Source organism: Phodopus roborovskii, unplaced genomic scaffold (assembly GCF_943737965.1).
Source record: "Phodopus roborovskii unplaced genomic scaffold, PHOROB, whole genome shotgun sequence".
Lineage (NCBI taxonomy): Eukaryota > Metazoa > Chordata > Mammalia > Rodentia > Cricetidae > Phodopus > Phodopus roborovskii.
In genome coordinates this window covers 1,415,294-1,428,513 of record NW_026126639.1, presented here as the reverse complement: position 1 = coordinate 1,428,513, position 13,220 = coordinate 1,415,294, and the positions used below count along the sequence as shown (strand labels likewise).

Genomic DNA, 13,220 nt, shown 5'->3' with positions numbered 1-13,220 from the left:
ATCAAATGTCCTGCAACATAGTTTTGCTAATTTATTTTGAAAGGGCATCTGCACAGGCACCTAGAATGCTTGCCTTTCCAGTGTCCAGAATCAGAACTTTACCATTAGCTGTTAATGACTTGTCAAGTTGCATGCTCCCATGGACTCCTTTATTGGGAAACTTGAATCATAAAGTTACAAGGTTTAAAAAAAAAAATTTATGTATTTCAAGAACATGTTGTGTTAAGAGACATTGTCTTCAGTCTGATCTCATCTCGACCAGCCCTCAGTTTGAAACAATTCTTAGGATGAGGATTTACACACACAGCCAGAAAGCATGGCACACGATGCCATGCATTCACAGAGGAAATGAAAAAGGCACGGTTAAATTATCCACGAAATTACCAGAATGTTTACGCCTAAAGTAACAAGAGATGAAGAAGTGCAATGACTCTAAAGGAGTAAGAACTCCAAAGAGTCCCGGTTTGGGATCTCTGCAGCATTCCTCTTGCCATATGTGTTCGATCCCACGTTGGTCGGTGGGAGGGCAGGACCAAGGTTGTTGCTCGAACGGACCAGAAAGTTTGCCAGGCGCTGTGTGGCACACGTGGCTGTGTTGCAGTTTCGTTTGTCCATCTGAGGGTTGGTACCACTGAACAAATAAGAAAGAAGTACCAGGTTGAGAGGCAGCCATGTCATCGCCACTATTTTATACAGTGAAACATGGGGAGTATTTTTATGGAAGTCACTCAGGACTTTATTCAAAGTCCTGACACCACAAAATCACACAATACCTTTCACTGTGGTCAGCATGGAAGTTCAGAATACAAGGAGCAATCTCTTTGGATATTTGGCACATGTTCTTATAATAATAATAATAATAATAATAATAATAATAATAATAATAATAAACCTCCTTTATCTTATATTGTCCCATTTCTCCCAAAAGTTGGGGTACAGATGTGTACCACCACACCTGGATTTACACCTCTATGCAGCATATTTATTTATTTCGACTCTATACTCTTGGAATGTCTCATGTCTCTGTTGGTCAGTTTTCTGCTTGTATAAGAACACCTGAAACAAATCAAATTAAAAACAGGAAAGACATTTGGGCTAGAAATTCTGAGGGCTCAGCCCAGAGTCATTCGATCTTGTTGTTTTGGATAGTAAGGACATGCATCACAGTAGGTAACTGCATGGTAACCAGGAAGCTAACAAAAAGAGGGAGAAGAATAAATTACGTTCCCAACCCCCCTTTGAAGGTACACGTCCACTGACCCCAAACCTCCACTCCAGTGTCTCTCTCTCAAAGTTTCTACTACCAAACTTTGAAGACTTGGGGCTTTGGCATCTACTTCAGAAATAAACCTTACCAATGTGCTTTCAGAATGGTATTTCTACAGAATGGTAGCGCTGCTTACTGTGTTGAGTTTTAGAACATGATGGGAAGCATTTTAGTTTTCAGCTCCAGAGAAATCAAATTACTATTAAAGTTTAGATACATGTAAAGTGGAAAGCAAATGTTATGGGGCTAAAATAATCAAGTCTCAGGACCATGCATATGATCCATAACTGGGAACTTAGCAATGAATGTCTCTTGTGAGGGCCTTGTAGATGGGCGTGTTGAGTCGTTGTTGCCTGTGTGCAGAGGTACCCTAAGCCTAAATGTTTTATATGGACTTTTAAAAATACTTTCACCTTGTTACTACTGTATTTCCCCCAATTACAGAAAACTCTTCTGTCAGGGTCAAGTGACCTGGCTACTTGTTTTGTGTAAATACACAATAAAGAAACAGTCAGTAGGCAAAGGAAGCCCAGTGTGGGACCCAGCTGTTCATTTTAACTTTTACATTTTTGTTGAAGCAAATTCCCACTTTTTAATCTCAGGCCAGAATCATCTTCCTGTCTTGCATGGAGTACAATCTACATTTTTGGTCTGTATTTATCTCTGTTCTTTGATGGTGTAGCATATATGAACACTGCATTTCAAAGAAATAGCTTAATGCTTTAAAGAGTTTTGCCAGCCTTTCCAGAACCCAGACTTTAAATGTCAAATAAGGATGACTTTTCCTAGAAAATAGCTGGGGTTAGAAGTTGGTCTGTGCCTGAAAACTGGTAGATTTGAGACCGGAGGAAACATGATCTATCAATGAAGGACAATCTCTGAAGATGTTCTTGGCAGTGATGGGAACGGACTGTAGAGTTCTTCACAGGAAGCTGTGAGGCTGGACTTTGAGAATTGACTATAGGGCAATCACAGCACCTTAAGTTAGTCTAACTGAAACATTCTCTTATTGAGTTAGCTGAAAGGGCCGTCACTCCTCATGAAAGATGCCAAAAGCTCTAAAGCTTGTGTTACGGATGCAATATTGCTACCCCCAAGAAACTTTCCATCTAAAGATGTTGAAAGCATTTACGGGATGGTTCAAAATAGTCAGGTAGTTTTTTTTTTCTTCTTAGTGACTTGTCTATATCAACATTCATATGTAGAGGGATTTGCTACTACTGTGAGCTCCTAGAGATCACACTAGGGATGGGTATGTGTATGCATATATGTCCCATCCCCTAAGAGGGTTCTAGTGTTAAGAAATAACACTAAAAGACTTTTAAAGGATGTCTTGTGACAATACAAATGATTATGAGTAAACAGGAAAATAATATGACAGACAGTAAGGGTGTGTTTCATTCTATTTTGGAGTAAAGTTAACTGTATGAGATGTTAACTGTATGAGAAGTGCCAAGGAATTCTCCATATGCTCTGGAAGAAAAAAATCAAGACGCTAGCATCATGATTCAACTGTTCTGCTTGTTAGAGACTTCATTTTGATTTTACAGTTATTTTTAGCCACGAAAGAGCCAATTGAAAATTATAGTTGGTTCAGAGAACACCGTGTGAAACCGAGTAAGTTTTGAGATGACAAAAACTATTTTGTGATGATTCCTGGTATTAATCACAGCTGGTGCTGTAGAAATGTCTGCACATTGAAACAGTCCTTCACCCAGGAACAAATGCCCCAGAGCGAAACAAAGAGAGGATGATGATAATGTTCCTGAGACTTAAATTACACACCCTTTCCAAGGTAAATTTCATTCTTTGTGGCTAAGTTTTGTTTCCTAATAATATCTGGAGCAAAAACTGATTTAGGCAGAAATTCTCATTACATTATTAAAATCAGATTCATGAATTTGGTCTCAGGAATCTTTTAAATAGATGGAGAATTACAGTTTTAAGTGGTTTCCATCTGAAACTTGTAATTACTACTATTATAATAGCTGCCTTAAAATAACTTAGATTGCCTTAAACCACCATTTAGTTTTTTTGTTTACCTTCAATAGTTCCTATATGCCTTCCTCAGAAATCATGATGGTGTATACGTACAGTCTACACATTGACATTATTTCAGGTATTACTAATTTACACTTGCAGATGCTCAGAGTCGTATTGTGTAGAATAACTTCTTATAACTCTGCATAGTCACCACATGGAATGACCTTCAAATAGCAAATGACTTTTTTTTTTTTTTAACTACTTCTGAAATTTAACTTCTTAAAACCTTCTATTTGCTTCCTCTTTAATAGTTTCAAATTGCAGAAGGAGATGTAGAAGTTTGGGTACTTCTAGACCCCTCTGAAGAAGAAAAACAAGTCATTTAAATATGCACCAAAATTCTATGTGATATAAAAAGCAATGTTTTGTTCAATCCCTTCAGTTTCTTTCAGTATTGGAGTCAAACAGTATGTCTGTCTGTCAGTTTTCCTGGCATCTTACTCTGGCTTTGCCCCTGTAGGGTTCTAACAAGTTTCCAGACAAATGTTGCTATCCATGCTCATCTATAAGACGTTCTATCAGTCAATCCTCAGTCACTGACCTTGTCCCTAGAGAATGCAGAATTAGGTACCTTTCAGCTTCATGTACTGCTCATGGCAGTATTTGCTTAGAAGTTGAACAATACAAGGGCTGTTAGTTACATAGCAGGCTGAATTATAACTTCCCCACACTTTTCAAAAGAGGTAGGAATTTTCATATCACCAACCTTCTGACAGGTGTAGCTTTCAAGTGGTTTAATGCCACAGAGAGGATGAGGAGAGCAGCTGGCAGCTTTGAGATGTGCATTGCTTCTCAAGTTCCCTGAGAAGAGAAAACCGTGAAGTCAAGCTCTCTCCTTCAGTTCCGATTAATGAAATTTTAAATTAGAACCACCAAAGACATTTAGAGTTGTATTTTACAAGGACTTCTGTTAATTTCTTTTTTGCAGATGCTTGTCAACTTTGAAACAGTTTCAAATGTTCAATTTCTTTCCTAAAACAACATGAAAATTTCTATTACAACACGCTATTCTTTTACTCTCTTCTTCCTACATGTAACACAAGGATTGCTTTTCTTTTAGTAAATAGCATCTTCCTGAGCACAGGATGTTCCTTACCTTTCAGTGATCCTTGTCAGCAATATCAGAAAAAGTCTTTGACAGTCAGAAGCTTCAGGAACCACAGCCCAAGTCTACACGCACGGCTTGGCAACTGGAAAGCTGGCTTTTATATACCCCTCACCTTGCTTAGCTCTGTCACCGAGGAGGCTGTCATTAATTTCCATCCTATAGATGGAAAGTGCTTCCTAGGCAGCCAGAGCAAGTGGGTTGTCATCACATTAACTCTCGGGTAAATATTAGCACAGCACATGCTGAATGAGTTTGCGGGGTTAATGGCGCATCAGGAGAAGTAGAAGTTTGGAGTTTCCATTTTGTGTGAAATGTAAGTGACATTTTCAACAATTAAGAATAATAGCAAGGGAGTGATGTTTTAAAAGCAGTTTAAGGAATAACAATAAAGTGTGCTTATATGCAAAGAGAATGCTGGAGAAATGTGTGAAGGGGTGTATAACCACTATCCTAATTCTATGGATATTCAGAAATAGTTTGTAATACCCCTGTAACTATTTTGCCATAAGTACATAAAATGGCTAACTAAATGGACTCAGTGAGTTTTAAAAGGATTATGGGAGGTTGGGAGAGATTACACCAGGTGGGGGACAGCCTGGGTGGAGTTGGAGGGGAGGAGGTGGAGGACGGATTTGATCAAAGCACATTTCAAACATGCACGGAATTCTCAAGGAACACTTAAGCAGTATATACTTTAAAAAGACAGCCGAAGCCATGGATAATGAAGTGGGGGGAAGAGAAAAGAGGTAAATCCAGTGACTTGTCAGGAGTTTGACAAGAGACTCCTCATTGCACAAAGGTGCACAGGGTTTGCTTGCTTGCTTGTTTTTTTCATTGTGCGTGTGTGTGTGTGTGTGTGTGTGTGTGTGTGTGTGTGTGTGCATATTCAAGTGTGGTTTTGAGTGCATACATATGTGTAGAGGCCCAAAGATAATCCCAGTTGTCGTCCATCCTTAGAAGGACTGAATTGCCTTCTTGGAGGCAGTCTCTATCATTGACATGGAACTTGCCAGACATTTGTGGCAAGTTCCGTGTTTCAGCTTCTCGTGTTCTGGGGTTGTGTGTGTATGTCACTACATTCTCATAAACTAAAATACATTTTGAACAGAAAGTCCTCATTGCCTCCTTAGAGGGAAACACGGGAAACAAGGCACGGGAAAGTATGTTTTGGAGTTGGTTTACTAAGACTTGCATCGGGTAGACGAGCACTGTCAAGAGAGGAAAGGGGAGCAGTAACTGCACGGTGGTAGGCCCAATGGGATTCCGAAGAAAAGGAATCTGAGTAAATGACATCTATTTGCTAAGTTGTCTAACGAAGGCCCTTTCAGCTATTGTGGGGATGAAACTGAAAAAAGGTGCATTTCCACAAAAGCGTGATTACTGCTCATTTAGGAATAAATGTAAAATTTCACCTAATTACATTAACCAGTACTGATGAGTAATAATTAAAGGTCTTTTGCAAAAACTTCAGGGGAAATGAAGCCTTTGACCACAGCCAGTTAGCACTGAGATTCTGTCTTTTATTGTGTGAATCCAGACTTCCTGTGATTCAGCTAATGAGCCGAGAACCCAGAGATGGGATGAACTCAGACAGGCTGCGGTTTGTCCGTAGCCCACGTCTATCTACATTACGTGGTAATGTGGCTAGAGAGACAGTTCCAGTGATTAGCAGCACCTACCATTCCCCTAGAAGATCCCAGTTCAGTTCCTATATTGAGAGAATCACAACTGCCTGCAACTCCAACTCCAGAAGATTTGTCACCTCTGACCCCTGTGGGCACCTGTACTCACATGTACCTGTCCTCATGCAGATACACACATATATACTTAAAAAAACAAAACAAAACAAAACAAGCTCTTAAAAATAATATCCTCTAGGAAGTTGTTTTAAAATTTTCTTGGTGAGCTGGAGATGATAATGCAACTGTTTGGTTTACTGATAATAATTCTGCCCAATCTCAAAGTTAAAGAAAGCGGGTAGTGGGCTGGAGGGATAGCTCAGCCATTAAAGGCTAGGCTCACAACCATAAATATAAGAAAGTGGGTAGCTATCTACAAACTGTTAGCAGAAATGTCTTGTTTAAGCGTTTTGTAGGAGTCGTCTGTTCTTTGATTTGCATTCAGCCTCCTCAGCAGCCATGCACGGTCTTTTGTGTTGGACTTATTTCACTTGTTTTTAGGGAATGCATTACTCTTTGTTGACTCAGTTTTCCATTCATAGTATTGTTACCCTCAGCTAGGCTGCACAAGGGAATCCTCTGTGGCTCTGCCAGCATGAACAAATGTCCCTATATGGAAGGCTACCAGGCTACTTTCTTGCAGCTTTCCAGAAACCATAGATCCATGGAAGATAGCTTAGACCAGATGAAACTTGGACCATTTCCTTGTGGTGTTCATATTATAATTCATGTTTGTTCGCCTGTAAACATGTAGAAACTCAAATATATCTATACAGAAGTGAACCTCCACAGCTGTTACCTCAGCAAAGACCCACCCTGAATGTGGGTAATTTCATGCCTGTAGCCCCGGAACAGAACAAAACAGGAGGAAGAGAGCTGCGTTCCAATCTTTATCTCTTCCTGTTCCTGGCTGAGGGTATGATGTGACTGGCTGCCCTGTGCTCCGATACTAGATCTTTCCCACCATGATTATGGTGCGACTCACAAGCTCATGAAAAACTGTTGTGAGAAATTACACATAAAATACACTAAGTGCTTCCTGTACACTTCTCATGCTCCTGATTAACTTCTTCACAAACATCCCTCATCCATATTCGCAGAGTAGAAAATCAGCTGGATTCACTGATTCTTCACTCACTCCTATTTAACTTCTGTTTTTAATCTTCATGGTGACTATGTGTAGTGTTTTCATTCTACCTGGGCAGTCCATGATGCCTTGATCACTTTCATTTTTCTAGGTCACACGCACACTCACACACACACACACACACACACACACACACACACACAAAGAGGCATGCATATTCATGTGTGAGCACACACTCAAATGCATGCATTCATGCACAGATCACATGTACATGCAGGGACATACACAGGCAAACACACGCTCACGCGTACACATGTTCAAAGATGAAGAAAAGATAGTATTATAATAGCCATACAGACATTCCTGATGGAGTTACAGACAGACATACATTTGAGCCCAGTATTTGGAAACCACATTGGTGATGTTATACTGCAAATACCATACCAGAAGATGCTTCTGGAATGCCAAGGAGGCTTCGTTAGAGGAACATAAAACAGGTACATCTCAAAATAAGGTTTATGGGTTTTTTTTTTTTTTTAACGGTTCAGCAATTTTTTTTTCTGTATGGTTTATCATGTGCATCTTTCTGCATTTTTTTGTCATTTAATTTCCAATGGTTACGTGGGTTTCTGTCACGTGGTTTTATCATATTCTACTAATGATAACTATATTGAGCTCATATACACACAGCATTCAGTAAACATGTTTGTTGATAAATAGCGACTTTTTAAATGTTTTGAATAATTTCAACTCAGTATATGAAAAAGTCAACTGCAGGAAGGAAACTCTTACTTTGGCTTCTAGCTTGAGGGGAGGCATCATGGCAGGCACCATCTAACTGGCTGCATGTGTCTGTATTCAGAAAGCAGAGAGAAATGGATGGCGACACTCAGTCAGCTCTCTTATTATTATTCCATTCAGAACCCACTTGGGGTTGATTTTTCTCTATGCAGTTAACTCTACTCCTTCACAGACATGCCTAGAAATCTATTTCTTAGGGGATCCTAGATCCGATAGGTCAAGGTGACAATCAGTGTGTCAGCCATCATAAGTCTACTTGTCAACTTGACACCCAAGCATATAACTTTTAATCCACAATATTCCACCTATTGCTCACACCAAACTTCCTCCATCAAACTTCCCATTCTTGTGTTTCTCCTCTTTCTACTGGATATCTGAATGAGAACAGGAAGCAGTAGCCACGTCACAGCCTGAATGCTGCGCTATCGAGAGATTCCCTCTGCCGAAGAGATTCATCCATTTCCTTTTAGTTTACTGTCACTCAAGTTCTCAGCCATGCACAGAATCTAGCCAGGTATGGTAAAAGGAGAGAATTGGCTTCCCAGGGATTCCTTCTCATTTCTATGTATGTGCACTATAGCGTGTATTACCCACAGTCACATACATATGAAATGGTCATTGCTGTGATGCATGTGAGCTCATTACCTCACTCCTTTGGGACTGGTTTGTGTGAAGGTGGAGAGTCTGGAGATTAATTCTGGGGAAGCCTAGAGTGCTTTAAGCAGAACATAATGCATAATTCTGGCAGGAATCTGAAGACCAGAATGCCAAGAGAATGACAGGAGCAAGTGCCTTGCTCGTGGTGTTTCAAGGGTTGGAGGTAATCCAGGCCGAATGGTTCATGGACTTTTATGATAATGAAAATCCTTTATCCAATGTAATTGCGGAAGTCCAGCAAAAAGAACACAGCTGCCCTTAGAGAATCCGAGGGGATACACCCCATTCTTCCAGGGCCCTTGAGTAAATGTGCTCGCTCTTCTTTGAACACACCCCACACCCTGCAAGTGTGATTATTCCAGAGGGATCCTAGAACTTCACTGATGTTAAGAAGAATATCCTTCATGCATTCCAAGGACAGTTGAACTCAAATCCTTCATGCCACCTGGCTTGTTGTTGAGGAAAATCACCAAGACAACAAACATGAGAGTCTACTTGGCTCTTATTATTAGACACTCTCTTGGGTGTATTTTTTTTTTTTGTAACTACACCAAGGTGTGAAATTCAATCCCCAACACCAATGGGAATCAGATTTGTCATCTTATATTACTGTCACCTTGATTCTCTGTGGGATCTCACCTCTATAACCTTCTTGATTTTCCCTGAAATGGGAAATAGACAGGTGCTTCTGTTTTCTACAGTAAGTGGCATGCAGTGGTATGCAACAATGTGTTTATGGAAGATAGTCCATGATCAATTCAAAATCAATCCCGGAGTAGTCTGAAGTTTGTAAGATGTTGAAATTGTGAAACAGAAGTTTCTTAACAAAACAAAAACGGAGTAAAATTTTATGGAGCTGTTTATACGACTATAGGCAATGGACATGGATATTTATTGATTACTTGCTACACACAGGACCTTGCCATGGCTGCTGTGGGCAGGAGAGAGTAAGTTCTATGTGTTGGCTAGTTCTTAGAGCAGGAAGAAATCACCACAAGGCTAGGAGTGATTAGTGTTGCAATTATTTTAAGGAGACACGAGAGAAGCCGTCAGTCACATGGGCCAGGGAATAAAGACATGTTGGGATGAAAAGGCTTGGAGTTAGTCAGATGGCTCAGTGGGTAAAGACACTCGTCAATAAGCCCGATAACCTCAGTTTGATTTCCAAAACTCATTTAATGGAAAGAAAGATTCTTAACATTTGCACTGTGACCCCTCCACTACTGTTGCACGGTACGCTTATGCTTGCATTTCTACACAGAAAACATACACATACCCACACCAATAATAATTAAAGCTTGAAAGCTTGAAATGACAGAGGCTCCAAATCTGGATGCAGCAGCTAAGTCTCTCGTCTTCTGATCCAGTGGCCCCCATCTTTCTGCATTGGGGTGCTGTGGTCACACACTATGCAGATAACCAACTGTGTGATTGGCGTCTCATCCCCCACTGGTTATTCCCACCTGACTGTGGAACACTGTTTATATCAAAATCTACACCTCTTCCTTGTGCCTCTCTCCCTACTTCATTCTATGTGTCAGCGACCAGAGCTGCTGAGTCAGCGGGCTTTGGGTTCCATCTGACCTTTGCTCTTTCTTCTCTATCTTAGTTGACTCCCAAAGGTATTACTTATAGACCATTAACCTCTAACATGATTGTTTTTAGACAGTTGGTGCTACCTAAAGTGTTTTATTTAGGATAATGTGTAGATAATGCATGAAGTTTATTGTGGTATCTAGCAATATTTACTACAAACAAATGTCTTCTTTCTTACATCTGATGTCACTTAAGGTATGATATACACTTTTAATAGTCCATTAGCATTGTGTGGGCAAAAATGGCCTTTAAATAAATGAAAGAAGATGGCACGTTGTAACCTGGCATTTATTCTATATGCTAAGTTGTTTAAATCAGAAAAGGCTGGTTTGATGATGTTTCAAATTCCACACCCAAAGACTTAGAATGTTTTTTTAAGAAATAAATAAACTTTTATAAACATTCACTTTTTTTTAAATTTGAGGTTAGAGGTTTTTTTTTTTTTTTTTTTTTTTTTGGTGTGTGTGTGTTTGTTTGCAGATATTTCTTGAAGTATGAATGCCTAGGTATGTACAATTTTCCTTACTAATTCCTTTCAAAAATACTTCTGATCGATACAACCACATAAAATGAGGTACTAAAACTTTGAATCAAAGTCAAATTTGAGAATCAGGAGAAAATAATTTATCAAGTCACTTTTCTCAAGCAGCTCAGTGGGTTGGTTGGGCCTTCCCATCGGTGCTCGTCATGCATCCCTCTTGATCTAATGGCCCCATTAGAAGTGTAAACACAAAGGCACATGGCCACAAAAGAACACTGGAAGTTGCCTAATGATCCAAAGCATGATGCTGATGACAACTTATATATAGACACACCTCTGATGAACCCAGTCCCTGATTACCCAGATATTTATCTAGAGCCACATGCTGTTCCCTTTGTCAAGTTTACATAAATATTTTGTTTTCCATCTCCCACACAGAAACCTGGATCATACTGCTCTGACATCAAACAAATGGAGCCGGTAGGCCATTATGAGCAGTTACTGAAGGCACTTGTTGGTTATTTTTTGGCTCTGGATAGAAACTTAGGATGGCCTTGGACTGTCTAATTAAACTCAAATCCATATAAAGCAAAGAAGGGAGAACATGAGGGGGCTTTCCAGATGTGCTGAGCGAAATGAAAATAGTTAGTTAGTAATTAGCAAGAACAGTGAATATTCGACACCAGCCTGGCTCAGAAGTGTATAGTATTCTTGTTGGTATTAAAGAGTCAAATTTAGAACTGTCTTTAAAATGTGTCTAACTCTACTTGTGTCTTTGTGACTGTTTCCTCACATTAAATTTTTCTGGAATCTGTCAAGAACTCGATTTTTCGTACCTGTACGTTGAGAACAATAATAGATAAACTGAATGATCTGTTCAAAAGCATGCAGATAGTTTGCAAACAGAGCTTCAAACATGTGCGTATTTTAATGCACAAAGGGTTAAACTATTCTACTGCACTCAAGTGACACAGGCATGAGAATGTTTTCACTAATCTCTTCCCTCTGACATTGACTGCATCATGGCAATAGCTACCCATCACCACTTAATGATCCGTCTCTCACAATAGCTTCTGAGACTTTTTAAGAGCAAGCACAAGCTATTTATCTCCAGCTCCCTAACACCTGCTACTGTGCTGGGAATTCTGTAAAGCTTTAATATAAATATTTGTGGAGTGAAGGAATAATGTTCAAAGCCACGGACAGGGGGACTGCTTCACTCTGGCCCCATGCGAGGGTGCTGATGGGAATTTTTCAGTTCGGTCTTCATAACAGTCTTGCATGACAGACATGAAGATTCCTGTCTTTCAATATAAACAGGCTAAAAAGCACATATAGACCAGTCAGCTCACCAGGATTAAAGCCGGAATGATGTGTCACACCTGACACTCTCCAGCTGTCTCCTCCTTTTTACTATGTGAATTATTAAATGCACACATAAATAGATTAGGGGAAAGTCCTGGGATTTTGTTATACTTCCAGATATGTAGGGCACACTGGGAAAAAGGTAAACTCTTCTATGAGAAAAAGGAAGTCAACTATCCTTCTATGAGATTAAGTAGAGGTGCCTACCTTTGTTCTTCAAACTGTGCCTGTGCTTATAAGAAGGAGGAAATAACTGAGACCATCTGAAGAAATTATAATTCCCATTGTATTGACCCCATATAAAAGCTAGTGTTGACAGTGAATGGAGCAAGGCAAGCTTTCTTCAGGGACTGAAACAAATGCTGGGCATGCTTCAGTGTGGAATGGGGTGCTGGCCATGGAGCAATGGAGATCAGTGGGGACTTGCAGACAAGGAGGCAGATGTCATCAAGAGGAAACGGCATGCCAGCTGCTCCAGTGCTAGCAAAGCCAACCTGACAATTGCTGCTGGCAACGGCCAGGGGATGGCCGAACAAACGCTGAAGGGACTGGGTATCAACAGTGGGCATTCTGCACACTGGCTCGACCTGATTCTCGCTGTAACCAGAAGGCACAGGGCTCAACAGGACTGCACATTAGAGAACTTAAAGCTGCCTGGCAAGACCCAGAACTGGACCTCCTGCAATCATCTCTTCATTCTTTAGATGTGTTTGTAGGGGAAGTGATGACATTCCCAGGTGGCTCTGTGAAAGGAAGAACTCATGTCTAGACTTAGAGCTGGTGAAGGGTTTGCCCATGTTTCCAGTCTTGTCTCTCATGGTACAATCACACCAGTGGGTAATAGTCTTGATGTCTGGTGAAGTGTTCTCTAGAGTGGCACATTCCTGGTATCTTTAGTGTAGGAAGTAAAATCGTTACTATGTTTGTCAGACTTAACAGGCAGAATTCATGTTGTCTCCTTCGATTTTTGACTGGAAAAAGCTGAACAAAGTAAAATGATTCGCTAGGAATCAAACAAAAAGCCATTGCTGATTCTCCACGCCCTTTCTTGGCTTGGTATTGGTTGAACCCTTTTCAGTTGGACAGCACCCAATAGGCTGCCCCCAGCAGTTAGAGACAATTTGAGGATTCCAGAA

General features: G+C 40.2%; 1 protein-coding gene across 1 annotated transcript; it reads right to left on the bottom strand.

The window, feature by feature from the left end:
- Positions 1–432: 432 nt before the first annotated feature.
- Iapp (islet amyloid polypeptide) lies at positions 433–4,107 on the bottom strand. Its single transcript, XM_051173392.1, has 2 exons — positions 4,017–4,107; positions 433–631 (listed from the first exon to the last, which is right to left on the bottom strand). The coding sequence occupies exons 1-2, from the start codon at positions 4,094–4,096 to the stop codon at positions 433–435; spliced, it is 279 nt and encodes a 92-aa protein (XP_051029349.1). The 5' UTR covers positions 4,097–4,107.
- Positions 4,108–13,220: the final 9,113 nt, after the last annotated feature.